General features: G+C 46.8%; 1 protein-coding gene and 1 pseudogene across 1 annotated transcript; both read right to left on the bottom strand.

Moving 5' to 3' along the window:
• Positions 1 to 9,595: 9,595 nt before the first annotated feature.
• On the bottom strand, positions 9,596 to 11,929 carry GSX2 (GS homeobox 2). The gene is made up of 2 exons (XM_001089298.5): positions 11,174 to 11,929; positions 9,596 to 10,511 (listed from the first exon to the last, which is right to left on the bottom strand). Exons 1-2 carry the CDS (start codon positions 11,745 to 11,747, stop codon positions 10,171 to 10,173), a joined length of 915 nt encoding a protein of 304 aa, XP_001089298.1. The 5' UTR covers positions 11,748 to 11,929; the 3' UTR covers positions 9,596 to 10,170.
• A 12,637-nt stretch (positions 11,930 to 24,566) lies between these two features.
• LOC100425535 (mortality factor 4-like protein 2) lies at positions 24,567 to 26,709 on the bottom strand (annotated as a pseudogene).
• Positions 26,710 to 26,983: the final 274 nt, after the last annotated feature.

Here is a 26,983-nt window from a genome sequence, read left to right on the forward strand (position 1 = left end):
ACTCCGATTACCACCACCATGATCCAAGCCACCATCATCTCTTGCCTGGATAAATTTAGCAGCATCTTAACTTCTCTGCTTCTCTTACCTGGCCTACTGAAAGTCTACTTTCAACACAGTAGCCGAATTCATCCTAATGAATGATTAGTCATAAGTTAGAGCACATCTTCTGCTCAAAAGGCTTCCCAGTTAACTCAAAAGCCAAAGTCCTTTTGATGACTTACAGAACCCAGTCCATGCCCACTCTGACCTCCCCCTCCCTACCCCTACGCACTCACTCTGTGCTAGTCACTTACCCTCCCTGTTGTTCCCCAACTATTTCAGACATGTTCCCACCTATGCCTTTGCACTTGTTGCTACCTCTGTCTGGAATTATCTTGCTCCAGCAAGCCATGTGATCAGTTCCCCACATTCTCTTTAGGTCTCTATTCAAAAGTTACTTTTTCAGTTAGACCTTCCCTGGCTACTTTATCTAAATAGCTATATATCTTCACATCTATTTCCTTATTTAACTATCAACATCCTTATTTAATTCTCAACTATTAATTATCCTTATTTTAGGATAGATGAGATGAAGTGAATTGCCCGAGGTCACACTGCTAGTAAATGGTAAAGCATGTAGATTGTCTCCAGAAATTTCTCAATATATTCATCTTATGTACATGATATTTAGCCTATATAACTATTTACATATGTTTATCACATGTATACACACACCTATAGAAATATCCCATCTTCAAGCTATATTTCATCATACCTGTTTCTAAGTGCTCCATGATTGATGCAGCTGGTAGAGACTTGGAAGAAAGATGATGCACTTACCCAGCTAGCATTTACTGGGCATCTACTAGTAGGTGCTAGGCGTTGTGATGAATGTTAAGGACATAGAGATGAAAGATGCAGTTACTGTCATGAATGACCTCACAGTTGGGAATAGGGAGAAGACAGACACTTAGAAGTTCGATGGAGAAAGAACTAGATAGGACCCAATGGATAAAAAATACTGAATGAAGATTCTAGTCCAACACAAGAAAGTTTCTAATGGTCAAAGTTGTCTGAAAATGAAATGGGCTAGAGGGTAGAGTTCCTCTCACAGGAGTTGTCCCAGCAAAAGTAGGGTGACAGTTGACCTGGCTGTTATAGAAGGGATAGACTTAAACATAACATGGCTGATCAGGAGCCAGGTAACCAATGTGAGCTAAGGTTTATTAAAGACACTTTTCAACAAAGGTTTATTAAAGACATTTGCAGAGATGTGTGTAGGGCTAATGGAACTAACAAGAATTTTGATGCACCCAGGGGACTAGCAGAAACTAGAAGGCATTTCCACTTCATACCTGAAAGCACAGGAGGAGTCTGATTAAAAGCCAGAGCCTAGGAAAATAGGCTCTCAGAGAGAAAAAGAAATTCTAGAGAGAAGCAGCAACTGCCAGAACTGGAACAATACAGCATTCCCAGAAACAATACACCTGCACTTCTCTATCCTCGGGTTGTTCGGTTATTTGCAGTGCCACTTATTCACCAAATGCAAATGGAAGCCAGAGGCAAGCGCCTGCCAGTGACACAGTTGATAAAGGAACTAATACTGTCCACAAAGGTCAGTGCTAGAGAGCACCCAGCAGGGCAGAAGAGGGTGAAATGGATCCAGAGGGAAAACAGGATAATCAGTAGTTAGTTTTAAGGGCCCTTTATTTATTCAGAGGCAAAAAAAAATTTTCCTGTAGACTCTACAAATGAACAATTGGGAAGCGAACCTCAACTGTGGGGTGAGTGGAGCCTAGAGAAAATTGGAGCTGAGTGGATAATCTGGCTCTGTCCTTCCCACATCTTTTTCCCTTGCAGCCTCACCCTCGTGCTCTCTGGTGCACACCACCAGCCATCCCTGCCCTGGCGCCCGAGAGAAGCGCACCGGCTGCGAAGCCTCCTTCCTGAGCCGGTGTTCAAGGGCGTCCCAGCTCACTGAGGGCCAGGAAGCGAGGCCTGGGCACAGTCCCGTCCGGCCCGGACGCTGGTGCCCGCGGGGTCCTCCTCGCCCTGCTAGATCGCGGCGACCATTCAGAACCCCGGCTGCCAGACAAGCGAAGCTTTCCACGTGGGCAGAGGCGACGTTGTTCAGGTGGCAAGGATCCAAGGCTGAGCCTTCCTCCCCTCTGCGTCCACCCACCGCCCCTCCCCACCCCCGACCTAGAAAAGGACACGCACACAAAAAACTTTCGCCACACTATTAATATATTCGCGTTTCCTCCCACTTTCCCAATGGGCTACCAGCTGCAGAACTCCTGAATAGAAAGCTTAATTGTGCTTTGTCATGCAGAATACCTCGATTTTCTATAGAAGGTTACAAAGGGCCATTTGAAGTATTTCTTTCTCGCCTAATAGTGAACCATTTGCATAGGGTACCTCTGCGCCTGCCAGACCCAGGTAGCTGCTCCGAAGCTCCGGGGGCCCTGGAGTAACAAAACCCAGGGCGGTTTCCAAAGGGCGCCCTACCCCGCCTCTCGTTCAGCGTTTGGACTTTTCTCTCCAATTCCCTCGGGTCACGGCCAGCCCTAGGCAGCTGATTTGGAGGACGCGAAATATGGCCTTCAGTCCGCGGGTGTCCAGCCCGTCCGTCTGATATCTTGGAGGCCTCGGGCCATCCAGGCCCTTCTAGCCTGGACCGGAGCCTCTTCTAGGCCAGGTCTACCGAACCCAGGTGGTGTTTTTCATCTTCTGCCCGCAGGTTCAGAGACCAGGCCTTTGCCCACGCTGGGTCTTCCACCCACTTGCTTCCCACGTAAGGCCCAAGTGAGGCGCTGAAGAACTGGAAGTTGATTATGATTTCGGTACCAGGGCTGCTCGTTTCTCCTGGTTGATTGACAGTGCTGCGTTCAGAATACCTTTTCTTGTTGCTTGTTTTGACAGTTCCGATCCAGGTCTGTGTGACATATAAAGCTAATAAAATTCTAATTTCATTGTTAATCTTATTTCATTGCAGTATAGGTTTTTACCCTCACACCTGCATGGCAGGGTGTAATTCCATTAATAAAAAAAATCAACATATTCATTGCATGTCTTTTCCCTGATGATATATTGTGAGCAGTGTGAGTTGAGAAAGAGCCATTTATTCCCACCGTGAATGAGCCTGCATGGGGCGGGAGCTTCACCTGCCCCTCAGTCAATTAGGAATGTATCGAAAAGTCTAGCAGAAAACGAGTTAAATTAACCGTTGGCTAATTTCCTTGTGTCCCTCCTACATAATCCCCCCTTTTCAGCTTGCCCCAGAAATTACCACATGTTGCAAGGTTCAAATAGTGCCTAATGAAACAGTGACTAAACGCTTCTCCCTCCAGCGCCACCGACGGGGGAGCCCTTTCGCCGGCCTTCAAAGCTTGCCCGGTTTCGTGGTCCTGGTTCCCGTATCCAAGAAAGAAAAAGAAAAAAAGAGACGAAAAGGAAGAGAAAGAAATTTTTGACAGGCAGGAAAAAAAAAAAAAAAATCTAAGCTGTCAATAACTCTCTATCCAGCGGGTGAAACTACATTACTGCCCACCCACTTCCTGCCACTGATGATGCAGTGGGATTCCAAGATGCCTGTGCCCGAAGTAGAGACCCAAGTAGGAATGGCAGCTTTAGCATCCTCCTCTTTCCCCGGAGAGCTAGGGTCCTGGGGCTAGGCGGTTTGAGCCATGGCCAGGGGAGACTGGTTGGGGAAAATGGCCAGGAGAACAAAGGGTAGGGGTAGAGGGCAGATATCAAGGCAGAAGGAGATGGAGACAAGACAGAGAAATGCAGGCAGAGACAAATCACTAGGGAAGCAAATGCAAAGGCCAAAAAAAAAAAAAAAAAAAAAAAACACCAGAGTAACAGCAAACACACCTCTAAGTCTCAACTCCCTTATCCCGAGTTAAAACTACATGTATGACTTAAGCAACTTATCAGCCTCTAGCCAAACGCATTTTGAAGCCCTGACATTCAAAATCTTAATAATTAATCATTCTTATTAATTAATTAAGGAGGAAAGGAGGAAGGTGGCTGGCTGCTGCTTGACCCCAAACAATCTAAATTAGGGTTTGTGAAGGAAGTCTCCAAAAGCATGCACTCCCTCTCCTTCCTGTTCTTTCTTTTTCACAGTCTCAAAAATTTCCATTATAATCCTTCAAGGTCTGGGGCAGGCAGAGCTTCTCACCCTGCTCCATCCCTTCCCAGCAAACTGAGACCATGCTGGCTTCAGCTTCTTGGAGCTGGCTGCCACTCAGGCAGGGAGCTCTTTCCTATCGGGAGCAACTCCCACCTGCCTTTTTTGCTCTGCACCTGCTGTGGGTGGTTTCTCCTTGAACTTCAGAATCCAACTAGTTGCCTAGAATTAGTTTCGCTACGGTGCTCACAGGCTAAATATTACTACATTCTCTCTCTCTCTTTCTCTCTCTCTCTCTCTCTCTCTCTCTCACACACACACACACACACACACACACACACATCTTCTCTCTCCTCTCTCCCCTTGCCTCCCTCTCGCTAGAAACTTGAGTCCCCATTTGAAATGGTGCAGCTAATACAAAGTCATCAAAGCACTATGGTTCTTGTCTTAAAGTGACAGCCTGCTTTATGAGACTGTTTGAAATACTCCCCTTGCTTTTCAATGTCTCTCTATCCATCTTTGTCTGCTCTTCAGAAAAGGGGACAATATAAAGCCCAGCCTGGCGAGCTCCCCACGCTCAGTCCTGGGCAGTGCCAACCTCCGCCTTTAAGCAGATTGAAATTGTCACTGCTTCATTAATCTGAAACTAGTTACTTTCCTAAGCACATAGCATAGACTTCCGATCTGTTAGGATTCACTTAGGGGAGCCCCTGGGGCCTTCCTGGGTTTGGGATTTAGAAGGCTCAACCAAGATACAGCAAGGGTTCAGGAAAATATAGGGTTCAGCTTGAAGAAAAGCAGTGCCCAGTACCGAAGGGTGGCATTGACATCAGTGCAAGAGAGCACAAAACACTATTTTCAGAGACAATGGGATGCCCAGGATTTTGGAGGGTACACTTGAGAATAAGTAGTCTGGCTATGGCAACAGACAAGGATATCTACTGCCACATGGAGCAGCACTACAGGTCTCACGGGCTTCAGATTTTTTTTTCCCCAAACAGAAGAAACTGGAATCCAAATTTCTTTGCAAGTTGGAGTTTTGCTAATCTTTTTTTTTTATCTGAGTTCTGATTCAAGTCTGATTCTAAGAGACGTCTTTAGGTCCTGTGCTTCTTCGGCCTTTCCCTTAATTCCAGCCTGTGTTGCCCACTCAAGTGCCAGATGTTGGATATAGAAGCCTTGGGTCCTTGTAGAATTTCTATGAGACAAGTTGCCCCTTTTCTTCATACCCCCACCATTAACAAAAGACAATACAAAGGATTCTATTACTTTTGATATTTCTAGCTGCCTCAGAATAGCAAGTTTTTGGGTTCTATTCTATGTAGTTTAGGGAAGAGATGTGGGCATTTTTTAAGAGCTCGATTTTCAGTAATGTGAGCCTAAAGATTTATAAAATAGATTTATATTGAATTATGTTAATAGACACCTAATAAATGCACCACTTAATTGCATGGAAAAAAGTGTTCCCTTTTAAAAGGTCTGTCACCTTAACAGGTACATTCAAAGATTCCCTGTGAATAATGAAAATAGGAACAATTGCTTTGATGCACTGAGCTGCATTCATCTTCTAGGACAGCTTTGGGCTGTGTTTGGAGAAGATGGGAGGAGCTCTTTTGAAAGGAGTGATTGCTCCTTTAAACCCTATTTCCTCTAGCAAATAGGTTCTATTGGAGTGTCATTCTCCCCTCTCTCACACCCGTAAGGCTGGGCTTGAGATCCTGCCCCAGAGCTCTTCTCCATGTCTCCCCTCCATGTTCAGATTGTTTTTCCTCCCCACAACCCAACACTGAGTACCTCCCCATCTCCCTCAAAGAAATCTCTCAAGGAGTGCCATTAAAAGCGAGTGGAACCTGCAGGAAAGGTATAAGTGGGAAGCAAAAAGAAAAAGAAAGGCCGGGGCGGTGGCTCACGCCTGTAATCCCAGCACTTTGGGAGGCCGAGGCGGGAGGATCACGAGGTCAGGAGATCGAGACCATCCTGGCTAACACAGTGAAACCCCATCTCCACTAAAAATACAAAAAATTAGCCAGGCGTGGTGGCAAGCGCCTGTATTCCCAGCTACTCAGGAGGCTGAGGCAGGAGAATGGCGTGAACCCGGGAGGCAGAGCTTGCAGTGAGCTGAGATCGTGCCACTGCACTCCAGCCTGGGAGAAGAGTGAGATTCCATCTCGGGGAAAAAAAAACAAAAAACAAAAAACCCTGGTTAAAAATTACTCTTTTCCATCTACATCACCACCATCAATGGACCCTTTCTGTCTCTCTCACACACACACGTGCCTCATGCATGCACGCACTACACACATGCACATACAAACACCCTGGTGCCTCTGTGACCGCTTTTAGTTAGAACCACCGCCTTTTTGGCAATTGTCTGACCACAGTTAGAGTGGGCCAAGCAAACTGCATTTCTAATCTTTACCAGATATAACTGGACAGAATTGGTGGCGCGTTGTGGAGCTGGGGAGGTTAGCAATGAGGAGACAGAGGGGGAGGTCAGATATCAAACACTTCACATCCCCAAGTTTTTTGTCTCTCCTAAAATTATTAGATATGCTTTAGGGGAGTGGGGAAGGGACTTAGCTATGATGACCACTTCAGAATAAGGACCCCAGAGGAAAAGAGGTCTATGGGCACCAGTGTCTCCATCATACGTGCCCACTGACACCCTAAGGATGGCCTACTGGGTCACTTTTGCTTTTGACCTAGTTTGCTATCAGTATCAGGCCCTTGGCCTTAGGCATTAGTTGGTGGCTGAGTGGGAGAGTGAAGGGGAAAAGTCTCTGTTCCTCCTCTATGCTCTGAATGTCTGGGCTGGGCCAGGGCATATGGGTGAGAGGTCACCCTTCCTGCTCTCCACTCTGCCTTCCACCCCCAGCTCTTTTCCTGTTTAAAGCTAATGTGAGACTTGTTCTCAAAAAGATGGACTCAATCACACTCACAGCTGGTGCTACCCACTGATTTTCTGTTGGTGGAGCAAGTTCCTGCTTTCTAATTCTCATTTTCACTCTCTTTCTTTCCATTCTTCCTTTCTTTCCATGACCTCTCTAAGAGGTCATGCTCCGGGGGGAACAGAGTTCTGTTTCTGTTTTTCAAGTGGGGCATATTGGAAACTAGTATCTAGTACTTCCTCAGGTGGAGAAATTGTCAAGGGTGACCCCATACATCTTAAACTTTCCTCTTAAATGGGTGTTTGATATCAAGATAATTAGCTGAGAATGTGAGTTTCTGAGGGTTGGCTTAAATGTTCTTAAACTAAAGTGAAACTGTTGGTCTTTAGAATCAGACCGACTCCAAAATACCAGAGCATTATTCTGATTTTAAAACTTCAAAAACATCACCGATATGTTTTGAGGAGTGGGGATAGGGGAACATGTAAAACTTGTTCTAGCACAGTGGGAGACCTCATACTCCCTTCTGAAAGTGACCAAAAAAGTCCACTCTGCATCGGATGTCCTAGAAGGAAGACCTCCCTGGGAACCTTTTCTTCTATGGAGAGTGTTCCAACATCGAAATAGGTATCGCTCTCCACCCCCACTTTTTTTTTTTTTTTTTTTTTTGGCTCTGGACAGAAATACTTTGTTTATTCTCCTTTCCCTAGGGAACTTCCCCAAAGATCGAAGCCAGAGGTGCTGGGGCCATCCAAGGCAGATCCAAACCATCTAACCAGGGTTGGCGCTGCGGCTATCTGCGGCATGGCAGAGCTGGGCCCACCGCACACGGTACCAGGTGTTCCAAGTGCGTGGCTCCGCAGGGCCTGCCAGCCGGGAGCCCAGAGCTGGGCGAGGCTTAAGAACTGTGATCGGGGCTAGTCATGGACATAGGGGAGGGCTAAGCCCGAGCGCGGAGCCCCAGAGGGGCCGGGCTGGGTAGATGGGACAGGGACCAGAGGGGTCTCCCCACAGCCCAGAGGAAGCTTAGCTTTGGGCAAGAGCGCAAAGAGCTGCAGCAGGAGCTCTTTGTGCTTCTTACTTTCCCGGGTGGAAATACTCTGCTTAAACTCCTGTTCTTTGCGCCTGCAAACTCCCTTCCTCCCACCTCTGTTCTCGCGCGCGGAGAGACCTGCTTCTTCGGAAGAAGGAAGACAGGATCTTTTCGAAAGGCAGCCGGCCTACGCCTCCTCCCTTTCGTGGCGGGCAGGGTGAAGAGCCCGGAGCTCTGTGTATGAGAGACGGGAGGAAAGAGATTCAGAGGTTTGAGCCTCCCAGGCCCGGCAGTAGTGAGCCGGCTGTCTGGGACCTCTATGCAGGACAGAGCTCAGCACATTGTACAAAGCCCCTGCAGCTCCCTTTTCAGCCTGACGCAGTGCGGGCCCTCCTCCCTATGTCCCTTGCCGGAACGAAGAGGAATCTTCCTTCTGAGCCTACTCCGTGTGTGTGTGCGTGCTAAAGACAACACTCAGGGAAAACGGTGGCCAATTTTAGAACCCCAACCGCACCTGGTGAGATTCAGTCCCACCGGCCTCAAGTAAATCAGACCTAAATCCCTTGTGTATGTGTGTTGTCATTAACTCCTGTGGCTTGAACCTATTGGGTGGCATCTTTATAGAACCTAATCAGAAATTACACTAGTCGAGGATTAGTGGGGCTCAGCTTGCAGGGAATGCGACCTCTTCATTTTCCTGTTTCCAGCTTCTTCACTTCTCTCCCTAAGAAAACAATCCCAGGCTGCACTGAGGAGAGAGCCAGGTTGCCCTGCAGAGGGAAGAGCTAGAATTAATTATCTGGGACCAGGCTTAAAGAAAGTGATTCTGCTAGGCTTTGGGAAGGGGTTGGGGGGAGGGCGGGGACTAGAAGGGAGCCAAATGACTGAACGTTAGGGAGACCAGGAAAAGAAAACCCAAAACTCTCAGATCTAAAGGCATCTCTGGGCTGCTTTGAAAAAGTGAGATTATAAATCTTTGAACAGAATACTTCCCGTCCCTGACTTTTTGTTTTCTCGACATTGAGGGAAACCCTCTAATTTTGCTTGCAGCATTGTTTTTAAGTTTCCACTGTTTGCTTCTGACCTGTTTGATGGATTGTTTTCTTCCTAAAACTATTCTGACTCTACAAATTCCTTCACATAATTCAAGTTTTCGTACTGAGAGAAATGAGGAAGTAGAAAGAAGAAAACAAATACTAGATGGGGGATTTTCACCCTTCCTTGCTAATGAAAGGTTTACCTGTCATTAACTGTCAGTGCCATTCTAAGTGGAATGATTTGTCCCATCAACTGTGAGGAGGTTGCCTATTTTCAGGATGGAGAGGCACTACCTGGTAGATGCCATCATGACTAAAGGTGTCTCTTTGGAAAGAGTTTCTGTTACATAGAAAACCTATTGAGCCACAAACTCCCACAGTCAAGAGACCCATATTACCAAGTTCTTACTCAACATTTTCATTGAAGTCCTCAGACAGCTTTTTCCTGTACATGCCTTTCCCTAGACATTGGAGGAGGGGGCAGGAGAAGATAGGGAGACCAAACACCACAAATTTAAAATTCTGGTTTTTGTTTCATTTATTTAAATAAATATAAATATAAATTTTATATAAAACTATTCACATACAAAGGGACTTCCAGTGACTTAGATTTTAAATTCTCCTCAGGTGAAATTTCAGAAAGCAAGACCTACAGGGTCTACTTTTCTAAATTATTTTCAACTTGGGTATTTTTGTTTGAAAACGACAACAGAAAATAATCAATAAACCCTGTATTCTTATCGGGTTCTGAAAGAGAGTAGGGATGGGGAAATGACATAAGCTTTCAAAAACCCCATACAGTGTTAAACTTAAACAAAACCTGCTTTTCCTCTGTTATATGATGAGAATGAGTTGAATTATAAGTTATTTACATTTTTATAAAACAATCTATAACTTCTAATTGGAGCCCCAGATAAACAGGTCAAGAAGGAGACACGAAGGTTCAGGCCCAGCTTGTCCATTCCAGAACATCTAGGTTCGTTTATTCTCCAGATGGGACCACTGCAATGAGCAAGGATTTGGGCCCTTGGGTACCCCAAGGTTGGCGTTGCCTGGTCTGCCAGGAGCCGGGGATGTGAGGGAGGAGGCTCTTCCTCATAAGGGGGAAATCTCCTTGTCATCGTTGGCAGAGGCCGGCGACAGGGAGTCCTCATCCTCGGAGCGCGCGTAGTGCACCTGGCTCCCGACGCACTTGCAGCCTGCGTGACTGTTCCTCTGCGTGCCTTTCCCCTCCTTCTTGTGCTTCACTCGGCGGTTCTGAAACCAGATTTTCACCTGCTTCTCCGACAGGTTCAGGTAAGTGGCGATTTCGATCCTCCGGAGTCGAGACAGGTACATGTTGGAAGAGAATTCTCTCTCCAGCTCCAGGAGCTGCGTGCTAGTGAACGCCGTCCTCATCCTCTTGCCGTTGGGTACCTGGCTGGCGTCAGAGCCTCCTGCGGACCGGCGAAGAGAGGGTCGAGAGGTAAGGCTCGGGCAAGGCGCTCCCACCCCACGTACTAACCAGGACGCATTTCAGGGACCCATTCAGGGAAGCCCAGCCGAACATCTGTATCTCTTTCCCATTTCAAGGCACGTGGTTGCTTAGCGGGGAAGAAGAGAGACGTGCAAAGCAAATAAAGGTCTTCGATGTACAGGACGCGAAGTCACAGGATTAAAGAGGGATAGGGGCTTGCACTATCTGATCGTCTCTCTGAGCCTAGCGGAGAAGCGCGCAGGCTTGGCCAAAAACGTAAAAACGCTTTAGCCAGCCCCGACGCGGGGATGCCACACGGTTTCAAATACACCCACCCCAAACCCCAAGCAGTTAACCTCCAGTTTCTCCGGGGTGACATTCGAAGTCCCTAAGGCCCCAATACTAATAAGGCAATACTCGAACACCTAGTACTAGGAGTAAAACGCACCAGGCTGAGTGGAGAAGCTGGCAAACTAACTTCCACCTTCGTGGAACCTCTGTGGCCGACTCTACAGTTACACTAAAAGCCCCTCCTCCCTCTTCACCCTGTCCCCGGGCTCCCACTTCCTCCACTGGAGGTGGAAAGTTTGCCCCAGGAGCGCGAAAGCCGTGGAGCACAGGTGCCCCAAGACCCCGCCCTACCCATGGTGAGGCAGTGGAATCTCCGCGGGTCCGCCACGTTGTAGGTGGTGGCGGCGCAGACAGGTGCATGATGTTGCGGGTGCCCCAAGGCCGCCGCGGCGGCTGCCGCCGCTGCTGCTGCTGCCGCCGCCGCGGCCGAGCCAGGCTGCTGGGGCTGATGGTGGTGATGGTGGTGCTGCTGCGGGTGGTGGTGATGGTGCGCATGGTTCACCCGCGGGCAAAACTGCGCGTCCCCAGGAGCCGAAGAGAACTGGCTCTTAAGCAGAGGCAGTGCCCCTGTGGCCCCCGCCACCCCACTGCCTCCGGCCGCGGTAACCCCGGCCCCTGCGCTCCCGCTGCCGGCGCCCACAGACCCCCGAGAGGAGTGCAGGTGCGAAGTGACGCAGAGAGGGCACACGCAGAACGCGCCGCTCTTGCGGGACGGGCAGCCGGGGCCGGACACGGACATCACCAACGGGGACGGCATGCCAAGCGGGATGAAGAAATCCGGCCCGGGGTGCGGTTCAGGCAGCGAGGGCGCAGGCCGTGAGGAGTCCTTGATGATGAGCGAGTCGACATAGAAGGAGCGCGACATGTCGAGAGGGGTTGGTGGCTGGAAGCCCCGGCGGGTCGCGGCGACCCCTCTCCTCTAGTGTTCTAAGCTCTGCCCTGGAAGCCGGGCACACACGGGCAGTGAAGCCCTTGGGGACGCAGAGGTGTTGGCGTCTGGGCTGGGAACAAAGGGGTCCCCGGAGAGGGTTGGTCCTCACGTCCCCCGCCCGGCGCCCCGGCTCGGGTATTTTATAGCCCCCCACCCCGGCACGTGATGCTGCGGAGTACCGCTCGGCTCAGGCTCCTCGGCAGCTCCCCACCCTCGGGATAGGCTGCCCGAGTCACAACAGAAGCCGCGAGGAGGGGCGGGCGCGCGGCGGGGAAGAACTCGGGGGAGGGGGATGGGGGAGACTTTGCAAAGTGTAGGTTTTGTTAATTTCCCGGGGAGGCCGGCCTCCTCCCCCTCTTTCTCCACGCTTTACCGAGAAATCACAGCGCTGCATCCTCCATCCCACCCCCTCTCGCTACTCTGGCCCCAGCCCAACTCTTACCCACGCCCCGCCGCAGAGCGTACCAGGTGGGGACTTGGAGGCCTTTTTAATAGGAATGCTCGGTGTTCCCAGCTCCTCTGTGGTAGGGGTGGCTGCGGCGCGGTGAAGTGTGAGGCCTGCGGTTTGGAGCAGGATTGTGCGGGCGGCGGACTGGCAGTCTTCCAGTCCCTGAGCGCAGCTCTGACCACGGTTACACCTATCCCTGTCCACAGCTTTTGGACTTGGCAGAGGTCATTCAGGTGGTTAGTTCAGGACAGTCCGGCGCAGAACAGTGAGGCCTCCCAGCTAAGAAGCCGTCAAGCTTTTCACGCTGATATTGGACAAGGTCTAAAGTGGCTTTGTACTTGGGGCCCTCCTGGGGCCACTCAGACCAACGACCCTTCCTTGTTTCCCTTTCTGATCGGCGCCTCCCACTTCCGCAGAGAGAGAGAGAGAGAGAGAGAGAGAGAGAGAGAGAGAGAGAGAGAGATGTTGAAGAGTCATCCTTTTCTTTTTCCAAATAGTCAACACCATGGCATTCCCGGGCAGCCCTACAAACTCCATCCTGAAGATTTTGGAGGGAGGACCTCAAACACCAAGCCCTCCTAAAGACGGAGCAGGGATTAGATAGACCTTCGCTCTGGGTCTGAGGATTTCCTGTCCCCTCATTTTTACCAATCTTGGGCAACTTAGCAAGGCTAACCAGGAAGCACTCTTTCCTCTGCATCCTAAGAACCTAAAAAGGATGAAGAGAATTCAGCCACCCAGGGAATCTTGCCTCTGATTGGCAGAAGAGGCTTTGTAAGGGAAATCTCTTTGGTCCATGGAAGTTGTGCGAACCCCTCACTACCCGAGAAGGGGTGGCTGCCAAGCTATTGGGACTATTAATCTTTGGAGAAGGCAAGGCAGCAGAGGTGGCCATTTTCTCTCTTCATTTCCCCCTGCAGAAAATCTGGTTGGGGCCATGAGGTTGGGCAATAGCTACAAGTCTGATCCTTTTTCCAGAACAGCTAACTTCAATCCTGAGTTCATGATGGTGCTAAGAAACTTAGAGACAGGACTCTCTCCACCTGAGAGAACAAGGTGCCCAAATCCAGGAGAGTGCTAGCTAGAGGCACGGCTCTGTCTTTCCATCCTCTGTCGTCCCCTCTCCATCTCTGTGATGGTCTCTCTTGCCTGCTAGAGAACTGTAATTGGGTTGTAGGGATGCCCCGCTCTGGGGAGCCCAGGATTTATGGATGGCAATTAAAGTTTTATGAATTGCAGCTGAGGCTGGTTATTGAGCTATTTGAATGTGATTAGAATTCAATTAGAAAGCGGTTAGTGGACGGTGGGTCTCTGGAGTGTAAACAGACAGCTATTCCAGAAATGTGCTAATCCAACATCTTGTGACAACAATTAAGGAGTCTCAGGGCTTAACAGGGGGCAGCTCAGCTGTAACTACTTTTGTACCACAAGGTTTGCAGACACTCAGGCTCACCCCAGCCCACCATTGTTCATGACTGGAGGATCTAGGCAATCCCTGAAATCATTTCAGCCCCAGGAAGAAGGCTTGGAGCCCACTGATGGAGACTGGCAATAAAAAAAAAGTACCCTGCTGAATAGCAGGATATTTTTTACAGACCTAAACTGTCCGAATAGATGACTCGATTTCCCCTATTCACTTTGCAACTATACATGCATATATAGATATAGATGTAGATACTCTTTAAGAATAATAGCTTTTTCTCTTTTCCTCCTCTGGGTTAGGTACCAGGTTTTCCATGGTCTGTTTTGGGCTGATGATTTGAGTCACAAAGTTCCCAGCGGTTTGGGGTGTGCTAAGAGGAAGAGCTCCTTTGCTAAAGTCCTGGAAATCGCACCCTTGTGCAGACCATTTTACTTTAGAGAATCTTAACTATGCAAGAGGCTTGTGCATCTTATTCAATTTGTGTCTTACTATGGAAACTTTCATTTCTCAGTGCCAAGGAATTTTGAAAAATGTGAGGGGCTCATGGGGTTTCCTAAGGGCTTCAAGGGGAGCAGTGGTTTCAGACCAGGCTAAGGCTGAAAGCAAGACCATGTCTGAAAAACTTGCCCCTTAGGGTACTTGGTTAATTGCTTCAGCCCACCAAGAGCAAGTATACTGGAATCCTATTTCTTGCATAGTCTCTGTCCACTCTGACTCATTTCTCTAGTTCTCTTTGGATCTCAGTGTCTGCCAGTCTCTCTCCCTCCTCCTTTTCTGAGTCCAGCCCCCATCTGGCCCTACTTGCCTATCCCCTCCTCAAAGGAAGCCTACCCTCCATGCCCCCAGGGCAGCACGGCCCCCCAACCACCCATCCACTGGCCCTGCCCAGCCCTACCATTCCCCAGAGTGCAGTGCCCTGAACCAGCAGGAGACCCCAAGTTCAGCTTTCTTTTCCTGAGAGGGAGCAGACAGACCGTTGGCGTGTGCCCATGGTGCCTGAGCCTCCACACAATTTTATTTCTCAGTGATTCTGTCTGATAAAATTTCATCGTCCATTAAGTAATCCCCAAAATGAGAGCTCTTATGAGCCTATAATGAGCTCTAATTGCCACGACTCCGGGAGCCACGTGGAAGGATTTATTTGGTATTAAGCAGTTGGGTACAGAGTACAGGCTGTTACCTAAGCCATTACTTTCATAATTCAAGGAGAAAATTAGTTCTTTTAAAGGAAGGGGGAAATCTTTTTATTATCTCCCTCTTGCTCGGGACGATAGTGGATGGTTTTGTCTTCCTTGAGTGCAAGACAGTGTCACATATGTAATGGTAACAAAATTGTTCTTTGTACTTCCTTCTGGACAGGGCTCTCCACCCTTACCCTCAACTTAGAAAAAAAATCAAAGCTGTTCTAGAAAGAACGGCAGAGGCATGGCCTTCTTGTCTCTGGATTGTCCACCCTGAGCCTGGGTGAGCAGTTTCCTTTCAGCCCAACCTTGAGATTTGAATTCTTAGTTCTAGCTTTCAAAAGGTCTCCAGTACTTCTTCCCAGCTCTGCAATGGCACCTGACCTGAACCCCACACTCCTGTCTCACTTCTCTTTCTTCCTGTTTCCTTTCAGGGGCAAAGTCAGGGAAAGTAAAGGGCGGGGACTTAGCGTTGCTTATTCAACAGGCCCCAGAGTTCTGACCCGTTCCAGTGCTTAGCTGTTTTTTTCAGGCTGTAACTCCCACTTTGCCCCTCCCTCTGTGTCCTCCAAAATCCTCCCTCCCTTTCATCCCCAGTCTTTTTTTCTCTTAGAACCATGCCCACATGGTTCTCCAGCTCCAAATGGAGGCTGCAGGCTGGGCAGGACAGCCCGGGAGTTGGCGGGGCCGCCTCGGATTTATTTGCTCCTCTTACATTGATTTCATATTAGTTTCCAAAGCGATGAATGATCTCAAAGCTGGGTTTTGTTAGCCGAACACAAACAGGAGACAGGACTTACTTGCCCCCAGCTCCCTTTAATGAGGTCATTATCAAAGCGTGAACAAGTCTATGAATGTTTTATTGAAAGTGCATCGTTAACTTGTATCCATCCTTTTCTCCGAGTGGCATTGTGATATTGCTGTCTGTGGCACATCTTACCCGATATAGCCCGAGATTTCCCCATTCTCTGTAACCAGGCAACCCTTTCTGAATACCCAAAAATTGAAAAGAACCGCTTAGTCTTCAAGAAAGTCCTCAATAATAGTGGAAAAGAACAAAGATCCAGGAGACAACAAAATGCCACAGGGGTGACTTTTCATGAGCAATTATCTCTCATTAATCAGAAGAACAGCTGCAATATTAATTTTCTCTCTTTCTTCCTCTCTTTTCACAGTCCCCAACATTTGAATAATCATAAATTTTGATTTTATGAAGGAGTCACATTTTCAGGGGCTGGAGGAAAGCAGCTACCTAGGTGAAGACAAGGAGAAAATGCTCTCATTTTATTTTATTTTTTGTTTGGGTAAAGCTGCCAACAGAGCAAAATGGAAAAAATAAAAATAAGGAATGCCAGAGAAAATGCCCCCCCTTTCTTCTTCTAGATAGCTGTTGAGAATAAGGACTCTTTTCTCCCCCACCCTCCCCTCACAACTACCCCTCCTTTCTTTCCTCCCCCCACCCAGACCCATTCCCCAGTTTTGCTCTGAGCAGGGCGGAGGGAAATGTCCCCGGCGACTGGCGTGGGAGTTTCAGCCCGGTTTCTGCCCGTTTAACTTGCAAACGTGAAGCCAAGCGTTGTGGATCTGACCAAAGAGACACTCTTTGGGCGTAACTTGCATTGTGGCCATCAAAAGCCCGCCAGCCTTGGATGAACTGAGACGTGTATTCAGCAGAAATGGGGCGCTCGCTCTCCTTTCAGGCTCTGGAGAGGCAATTGTTCACAGGATGTGTAGCCAGGGTGGAAAACGTGGGTCCCCAGATAAGGCTATAACCTGCAGACGAGCTTGGGGGAGTTAAAAGAATCTCATTAAAGCTCCGGCTGCAATTAGCAAATACACACTCATAGAGAACTCAAGCTCCTCTTGAAAAGCTGTGGGTCAAGATGAAAGAGGGCAGTTGAGAGCTAGTCCCCACATTCTTGCACTGCTTGAGTGATGGGGGGCTCAGGAGCCAGGCTATTCCTTCAGCTGCCCCAATGTTGTTAGTTTTAATGCAAGGCCAGGGAAGGCCTTTCTAGAGGGAGGGCAGGCTGTGGGCCCTGTGCTCATGCACCACCAAAAATAATCTTGCTTCTCCCTGGTGTTTATTCAGAACGGATGGGCTTTTGAGAAACCTGAATTCGCCTTTGTGCTCACCACAGTTGCAAGAGTTCAATTCGGCCCTGAGAAGAAGGGGCGGGGCGGGGGGGTGGGGAGTGGTAGGGGAGGTCTTCTGAGAAATAAGTGAGGGGTTTGGCTTAGAATTTCAGGAACAACCCAGTCGGAAAAAGTGTTGATGGCGCTTAATGCCTGCCACACAGCCCCTCTGCTCCCCACTTCACTTTAATTAATATTCGCCCACCCCCAAATCCTCAAGCTGAACAAGGCATCCCTCTCCCACCCTCAGAGCTCTCCTCTGTCATCAGAATAAAATTTATTGAGTGCCTACTCTGTGCCCAGCGTGTGCTAGGCACTGCAGGGAGCAGGCCTGAAAAGGCCAAGACAGTATCCAATAGAATATTGTTTCATTTTAGTAACAATGACCTGAGGTGGGGAACAATTATCCGGATAATTGAAGCAAATGCTTCACCTCCCTCCCTCCCTCTCCAGTTCTCCGGGCACTTACTATTTTTTACTACCCTATTCAGAGATGTGGTTTTTGTATTGGAGGGCTGGCGGGGGAGGCAGGGAGTGTGTAAGAGAAGGGTTGAATTATTCACATGCATACCAATTCCCCATTTCCCTTGGTCTAAGTTTTCTAAAAGCTTGGAGCCCAAATAGCTGCTTAGTTATGGGAACAAAGACTTAACAACAAAGAAAGTCACTAAAATAAGAGCCATCCTTTATAATTTTTAGGAGTTCAGCCCTTCTGGTTTTTGATCTTGGTTATCTACAAAAATCACTTGGAGGGCTTTATAAAAATACTGATTACCTAAGAGATTTCGATTTAATGATGTGAGGCTGGAACACGGCCGGGTGGAGGTGAAGGGAGAGACAGGAGACAACCAGAAATCTGCATGCGGTTCTGATGTAGTTGAGAAATAAACGATAAATCCTGCCCACTACGCCCTCCTATCATGGAATCTGAAGAGAGCAATTTAACTTCTTTGAGCCTTATCTGGTCATCTGATAGTTGGAAAGTGTATATTGAGCGCCTACTATATACCCCAGGCTGTGCGCCAGGGAATTCAGTAGCACAAGACCCGCACCCGGGGAGTTTCCAGGTTAAGCAAGTCAACAAATTAACTCGGAGCTGGTGAGTTAAAAAGGTCGTGTGAATATGAAAGAAAAGCTCAGGGGGCTCTGGGTGATGATAAAACCGAAGCTTGAAGTGACATTTAAACGGAGACCTACAAGATGTACGGGTGTTGGCCTGGGAAAGAGGGATGGGGAATGCGTTCCGGGCCACCGAAGGGTGCTCAAGGGAGCCTCGGAGAGTTTTTCTTGGTTAATTGCAAAAACTGAAAGGAGACCAAGGAAAGTGGAGAAAGAATTTCAGTTTCTGCATCTGTAAAATAGAGAAAATGCCGCCGTCTTCGAGTTTTTGTGAGGAATTAAGGACTGCCTAACACCGGGCCTGGTGCCTGGTAAGGCTCGTGGCTTCTCTTGTTGGTTTTATTATTATCAGGGACCTGCAGCTCCATAGGCTCTTGAAGCTTGTAAGTTAGGTATCAGAGTCCCTGGGCTTGGCAACCAGGAGCCAAGAAACCGCTGCACAATCATCTGTCCGTCCCCCGCGCCTTTTCCGGGCCGAGTGTTGCTCTCTAAGGCTCCTCCACAGCCTGGCGCTCACACCCTGAAGGCACCCAGTGTGGGGTTTTTCTAGCCTTTGGTTTCTGGACATACCTGCGTTCAGCAGCTACATTAACCTCGCCTGCTAGGGGAACCTCGCTACTCCTTGCCCGCATCAAAGGCTCTGGCTTCCTGGCCGCCCCACTTGGGACTGCGCTCTACATTTCAAAACGTTCCTATGATGGTAGAAACCTCCCAGCTTTGCTGCACACCGACCTGCTTTGCATAGGAGGAAAACAGTCGCCATTCGAGTATATGACAATACTCGTAGCTACATTTTTTCCGAGCTCTCACTATGTGGCAGTTCCTGAACCAAGAGCCTTGCCTGCTTGACCTCATTTAATCCGCACAACAGCCCTCCCAGATAAAATGCCATTATTTTATCCGAATTATGTTTGCGGAGAACCCTATTTGACCTATTGAAGTTCAAAGACTAAACCAAGGTCACACAGCTAGTGATGGCAGAGAGTCTTAGGCACTAAGCAATACTAACCACCTAATAACACCTAGCATTTATTGAACACCTACTCTATGCCTGGCAGTGGGTTAAGACTTTAATGCTTCCTTTCTTTCTCACAGCAACCCTGTGAGGTAGGTGCTTTTATTACTTCCTTATTTGTTGGCTGTCCATTTGTTAGTGTGGTTTTCCTATATATTAAAAGTTTCTGATGGCCAGTCCAATGTGGCCCATATGACAGAAAGGGCACGGACTGAAATTAGAATGAGGACAGGGAACATGATTGTTTTTATTCAACTGTGCCCAGAACACAGTAACCGCTGAAAAATATTCGGAGTGGATGAAATCAGTATTTTATTATTTAATTCAAAAGCCCTCATCATAATCAATCCATGTGCTTGTTGACTGCAAACTGCTCCTGGGCAGAAACTGGGTCTGTTTTATATATTCACCAGTGTATGCCAAACGTCCAGCCCAGAGGTAACATATATTAGGATGGCAATTAATATTTGTTGAATGAATGATTCCTTATTTCAGATAGGAAACGGAGGCTCTGAAACACGGTAACCTGGCCAAGGTCACATAGCAAGTGGCAGAGGGAGAATTCCAACCATAGTTTCTAACGCTGAGTCCCTTTTTCAGCCTCCTGAGCTGTGTCCCCGGGGCATAGGGACAGGGCGCGGGAACCCGGTGCTGCGCGGCCAGGGACGGTCCTAAGTCCGTCCTCACTTGCCCCGGTCCCACACCCGGGCGAGGCCAAGGGAGGCAGAAGAAATGAGAGGCTGGAGAAGGCGCTCCGAGGAAGAGGGTAAACAGGTTCTGGGGCTGCGCAAGGCGCTCTCTGAGCTACAGCTCTACCCGGCGCTCTTGCTCCCACGGCTCTAGAACCGCAACCTACTCCTTTCCTCCAGTCTCGGTCTCCCTGGGTCTCCGCCACTCTCTCTTCCTGGCTAACTTATTTCTCACTGGGTAACCAAGGAAATCTAAGCTATCGCACTGACCCCACAGCCTCAAAACAAGCCCATCTGCAAAGGCCACCAAACACCAAACACCCGCGCCCACACCCGGCACAGCGTACTCTCCGCAACGGATGCGCATGCGCGAGTGAGGCGGCCGAGTTCGCGTGTGAGTCTGTGCGCATGCCTGAGTGTAACTGGGTAGGGTGTCCTTGAGTGTGTCTGAGCGCAAGCGCGTGTAAAGAGCGAAGGAGAGGTGGGGGCGAGTGTGCATGAGCGCGAGCATGAGTGTGCTGTCAAGAATGAGATTAAGGTACGTGGGCGTGATGGCGTGTGAAGAGGTGAAAAATGAATTAGAATGAGGGCAGGGAATGAGATTTTCTTTTTTTATTTTTAAATTATTTCAATAGTTTTTTGAGGGAACAGGTGGTGTTAGGTTACATGGATAGGTTTTTTAGTAGTGATTTCTGAGATTTTGGTGCACCCATCACCCGACTAGTGTGCACTGTACCCAATGTGTGGTCTTTGATCCCTGTGCGCCTAGCTGTGTGAGTGAAGCGTGTGTTTGGGAGCATGGGTGTATGTGAATATATGAGTGTGTGAATGTGTGACTGTGAGGAATACGAGAAACTGGGGGTGTGCACAGGGTGAGTGGGGTGTGAATGAGAGTGTGAGAACGTGCGTAGTGAGAGCATGAGTGTGTCTGCGTGTGCCCGGCCTCTCGAGCCCCGCCTCCCGGCTAGGAACGCCTTCCTCTCGGTGAGGTGCGCAGTGGGCGCAGACCCGCTCTGCTGGTATTGGAGCCTGGCGTGGGCTGGGGCTTGAAACTGGCGTCACTCAGCGAGCCAGAAAGGAGTGGGCGGGAGTGTCTGGGGAGTGCGCTGTCTCCCCATATAGAAGCCTGGACACGCTAAGTAGGAGGGGCTCTGGGAGTATTGCCTCGATGTCCTCCCTTTCACCTGCCCCTAGTATTGCTTACCCACCTGTGGATCATCTTTATGTTCATGAACTCAGGGAGCATCCATAGTGTGCCTATGGTATGCCAGGCTCTACTTGGGCTTGGGAAACCATGAGAACAAGATAGCTTAGATCTCATTCGTTTTGGAACTTCCACAGGGCCTTTTATTAATGTGTAACCAGCTTGCAAAATGCCAGTCATACACAAGTTTTGGCGCCTCTCTCCTCAAGCAGAGGGGCATGGAGATTATGAGACAATGACGGTAATAAGACGATGCATTGAAATCAGTGCAATCCATTTCATCTCCAACCCAACCTCACTCTTTAACTGCACCACTGAGCTTGGGATTGGGTTTAGGAGGTCCTGGATGTGAATCCACCTTCTCTCTGACCATGGAAATAATAATGACCCGCTTCTCACAGGATGGTTGTGAGCATTAAATGAGTTAAGTCATGACATCTCTTGGAACAATGCCTTGCACATACTTAGCGCTCAGTATACAAACTATGATGATGTTGATGTGTGATGACGTTCCCTGAGTCTGATGGAATGTTGTGAGGAAAGGAGGAGGATGTGTTCGTGAGCTACAAAGTTTAAGGGATTATTTCTGGATTTAAATTAAATTAGGCCAAAATTAAATTAGGCTAAAAATTAAATTAGGCCAAAATTAAATTAGGCTAAAAATACAAAAATTAGCCAGCATGGTGGTACACACCTGTAGCCCCAGCTACTTGGGAGGCTGAGACAGGAGACTTCTTGAACCTGAGAGGTGGAGGTTGCAGTGAGCCGAGATTGCACCACTGCACTTCAGCCTGGGCCACAGAGCGAAACTTCATCTAAAAAAAAATACATATGTATATAATAAATTAATTAAATTGTGTATAATTTATACAGGTTGAGTATCCTTTATCAGAAATGCTGGGGACCAGATGTGTCTGAAGATTTTGGATTTTTTATAGTTTTGGAATATTTGCATGTATATAATGAGATATCTTGGAAGGGGACCCAAGTCTAAACACAACATTCATTTATATTTCATACACAGCTTATTTAGTGTACATAGCCTAAAGGTTTTTTATACAATATTTTAAATAATTTTTTGCATGAAGCAGTATGTTTTAAGTACTTGTATGTGGAATTTTCCACTTGTGATATCATGTTAGTGCTCAAAAAGTTGCAAATTTTGAATACTCAGCCTGTATTACATTCTCCTCTAGCATCTGGCTAGTATTATAGTATCAGATACTCCATCTTTCTCCTTTACTGTGACTTCTTTTCTTCTACCAGTGTTATCAAAAGTGCTGTTACCAAGGGAAATAAAAATGCAGCAAGAACCTATAGGAGCTGAATATTCTTTTAGGCAGCTTTGGAAGCATTTTTAGTCCTGTTAAAATGGAAGGGAGTATTTTCACAGTGGCACAAAATGAATGCTGTAATTTAACCTTGTGAGCAAAATTTCTGATTAAATATGACATAGGAGATATGTTTCCCGATTAGTCATGTACCTACCTGGAACAAAGTATTGTGTAAACAATTGCAACACATGCTTATTTTTATTTTAGAGAAGCTGACTTATTAAAAACATTTTTTGATATTTTGATCAAATATTTTGATCACTATGTATAGTATATGTATATAGTGCATATATATGTGTATATATATATATGGAGCGCAGTGATGGGATCATAGGTCACTGCAGCCTTGAACTCCTAGGCTCAAGCCGATCACAATATAATTTTGTTTAAAACCAAAAGGAACATTTTTAAAGATTGGATTTCATTATTGAGATGTTTTCCCAAGGAAAAAAAAGTATCAAAAAGAAGGCTTGAAAGATTGGAGAATTGATTGCCGATCTAGGTTCTTGAATTTAACAGCGAGAAAGGAATTCTGTCCTTATGTAACTGACCTATCTCATGTTATAACTAGGGAAACTGAGGTCTCGAGGGATGAAATTGTCTTAGTGGTCAGTCTCTCCTACAGTCACCAAATAGGACCATATCAGCTTTGTTCCTCTACCTCCAGTTTTACACACGTGCAGGAAGATGCCCTGGAAACTAGAAGAGAAGGTACAGGAGTTCCAGGTTTCTGCATTATCCGCAGGTCTCTGTTGCTGGCACCTCCATCTTCTGATGACTCCTGCCCAAATCCTTTTAATCTTCTGTGACTCCTCTCTTGCTCTTTCTCTAATCCTGTACATTTAACCCATCACACAGTCCTGATGGCTTTATCTTCAGATGCAACTGGAAACTGACCACTTCTCCACATTCCAACCACTATCACAGGGGTCCAAGCCATCACCACTGCGTAGTGATGACTGGGTTCATTCTTCCTGTACTTGCCTTTACAATCTGTTCTCAACAGAGCAGCCAGAAGGATCCTTGTGAAATAGAAATCTGATCAGGTCAAATCAAGAACAAAAGGCTCTCCATGATCCCACCATGGCTATCTCTGACTACTCCAACCACTGACCTACTTGGTCCCTCTGTTTTCCTTGCTGGTCTGGCCCTTTCTGGCCTTCCCCTCTGTTGAGAACTTTTCCCCTACAAGCCCACACATGTCTTACTTCCTCACCTTTAGGTCTTTCCTCCAAAGGCACTTTCTTTTTGTTTCTTTTTTCTTTTTTCTTTCTTTTTTTGCTTTGAAATTTAGAAATAAGTTTTAAGATCTGAAATGTAATTCCTATTATATTTGTAATTTGTATTCACACACTCATTCACACACACCCATGCTCCCAAACACCTACACGCTTCACTCACACAGCTACGCTGACAGGGATCAAAGACCACACATTGGGTACAGTGCACACTGCTCGGGTGATGGGTGCACCAAAATCTCAGATGAAAGGAATTTGTAATAGGAAATGTAATATCAACTTTTCCAGAAAACTGTGGCTTACACAATAATGCATTGCCTCTATTGTGTTACAATGTGCATTAGACTCAAATACAAAAACCATGAAACAAACCACCATCCTTCAACAATTTGAGCAAAGATAGAATATATATGGAGTGCAGTGGTGGGATCATAGCTCATTGCAGCCTTGAACTCCTAGGCTCAAGCCAATCACATATTGTTGATCCTAAGGAACAACATAGATGGATTTGCAGAGGATGGGCTGTTTTACTTCAAGCACCATTAAAAAAAAAAAAAAAAAAAAAAAAGAACAAATGCATGGGTTTTTGGGTATATACATTAAATTGAACCTTTGGCACTAGGAGTCAGGGCATTTTGTCATGTAGCATTAACACATATTAGAAAATTGTGTAGTGTCAAAGGGGTAGAACCACCAGCATTCAAGCAGTGTTGTCAACTAGGCAATAAAGTGTTCTGCTGAATGTTTCTTCTTTGTTCTAATTACTGCATACCTGGTAGCAACTTTGAAATGAGAAAAGGAACTTACACTCCTTTTATTTTCTGTTTAAAACAGAACAGAAAACAAACTGAAACTTAAGCCCTGTTATACATTAACAATGTTAAAGAACATCAATTTTACAAGAAAAAGACTAAGATCAAAAAGTGTTTCCAGATCTCAGGCAAATAACAGGGAGTGGTCTATAGACTAGCACAGGGCTTTGTGGTAGTACTTAGCAGAAGCTACTTTGTCATCACCACCAGTAAACATGGATGCAGAATTCTTTGCCAGATATTTTAGGAAATCATGCAAATAGCCCAACAATAACGCAAGGCTCTTCTCGTCAAGGGATGTATAGGCCAACATTTCTCCAATTGTTACAAATAACCTCAGTAGGTATGTGCTCCTTAAACCTGAGACACAGGAGCATCGGGGTGAGCCAAGAGGATTTCTGCATACTGGGGCATCTCAAATTTGTAGAGCACCTAATTGTGTAACATCACGTCGAAATATTATTTTATTCTTGCCACAACTTCATTAACTGCCTATGCCTTATTATCGATGTTTCCCTGTGATTTTTTGCAATTTGCATACTCCCTTAGAATTGCATCTACATTTTGCTTAGCTGGAAGTTAAAACAGCTGCTTCTGCTTGGTAACTAAGTCCCAGTCCCTAACAAGCCATGGTTTCGATTCTTCAGGCATCTTCACTTTAACTTCCATTCTGTTCTTTTTTTTTTTTTTTTTTTAGTTTCTTTTTTTTAAATTTTATTTTATTTATTTATTATTATTATTATACTTTAAGTTCTAGGGTACATGTGCATAACGTGCAGGTTTGTTACATATGTATACTTGTGCCATGTTGCTGTGCTGCACCCATCAACTCGTCAGCACCCATCAACTCATCATTTACATCAGGTATAACTCCCAATGCCATGCCTCCCCCCTCCCCCCTCCCCATGATAGGCCCCGGTGTGTGATGTTCCCCTTCCCGAATCCAAGTGATCTCATTGTTCAGTTCCCACCTATGAGTGAGAACATGCGGTGTTTGGTTTTCTGTTCTTGTGATAGTTTGCTAAGAATGATGGTTTCCAGCTGCATCCATGTCCCTACAAAGGACACAAACTCATCCTTTTTTATGGCTGCATAGTATTCCATGGTGTATATGTGCCACATTTTCTTAATCCAGTCTGTCACTGATGGACATTTGGGTTGATTCCAAGTCTTTGCTATTGTGAATAGTGCCCGCAATAAACATACGTGTGCATGTGTCCTTATAGCAGCATGATTTATAATCCTCTAGGTATATACCCAGTAATGGGATGGCTGGGTCATATGGTACATCTAGTTCTAGATCCTTGAGGAATCGCCATACTGTTTTCCATAATGGTTGAACTAGTTTACAATCCCACCAACAGTGTAAAAGTGTTCCTATCTCATAAAAACCCTAGAGGAAAACCTAGGTAGTACCATTCAGGACATAGGCATGGGCAAAGACTTCATGTCTAAAACACCAAAAGCAACGGCAGCAAAAGCCAAAATTGACAAATGGGATCTCATTAAACTAAAGAGCTTCTGCACAGCAAAAGAAAATACCATCAGAGTGAACAGGCAACCTACAGAATGGGAGAAAATTTTTGCAATCTACTCATCTGACAAAGGGCTAATATCCAGAACCTACAAAGAACTCAAACAAATTTACAAGAAAAAAACAAACAACCCCATCAAAAAGTGGGCAAGGATATGAACAGACATTTCTCAAAAGAAGACATTCATACAGCCAACAGACACATGAAAAAATGCTCATCATCACTGGCCATCAGAGAAATGCAAATCAAAACCACAATGAGATACCATCTCACACCAGTTAGAATGGCGATCATTAAAAAGTCAGGAAACAACAGGTGCTAGAGAGGATGTGGAGAGATAGGAACACTTTTACACTGTTGGTGGGATTGTAAACTAGTCCATTCTGTTCTTAAATGTGTCCTCGCTTTCAACAGTGAGGTCTGCCCAGGCTCTTTCCTTCCTTGGGTTCTAAGGTGCTTTGCTGGTACTGCCCCCATATCTGTTTCCAGGAGTCCTCTGTTTGTTCTTTCTGGTCTTCCTCATGGATCCTGAAGTGAGGAAGTTCTCTGCAGAGTGACCCTCCATATTCCTGGGAGAGGTGGTTCAAGATTTTTCTGCTGTGGACCAGCTGCCTTCTTTCCTGAGGAAGCCCCCTCATCTCTGCATGTTGCTTCTAGTTGGTTTTTTGAAGTTGTCTTCTTCTGCAGATTGTTGTCCACAAGTTTGAGAACCCGGCTTTCTGGAACTCATTCAACCCTGTTTTTATTCCAACCAACAATCTTTCTTCTTCCCAAGAACTCCTAGGGATTTCCCAGATGGAATCTTATAGATCTTAAAGGATGATCTAGAAGGATGAAGTGGGAGATACAATCCAAGATTCTGTAATCAGAGGTTTCTACAGTCAGGATTAGATCTCCTGAGCCTTACTATACAGCAAACTTAGCTTTTCTGAATGGTGACCTGAAATGAGAATCTAGATCTTTCTAGTAGTCGCTTTCTCACTCTTTTTAAAATATCAAATCCACTACTGTGCCCTCTGCACTCCCAATCCCTTTT

Source organism: Macaca mulatta, chromosome 5 (genome assembly GCF_049350105.2).
Source record: "Macaca mulatta isolate MMU2019108-1 chromosome 5, T2T-MMU8v2.0, whole genome shotgun sequence".
NCBI classification, from domain to species: domain Eukaryota; kingdom Metazoa; phylum Chordata; class Mammalia; order Primates; family Cercopithecidae; genus Macaca; species Macaca mulatta.

Coding starts and splice junctions, on each gene's coding strand:
- GSX2 (XM_001089298.5), bottom strand. CDS start 11,747: ATGTCGCGCTCCTTCTATGTCGACTCGCTCATCATCAAGGACTCCTCA. Junction 10,512..11,173: donor ATTCCACTGCCTCACCATGG/GTAGGGCGGGGT, acceptor GCCGGTCCGCAG/GAGGCTCTGACGCCAGCCAG.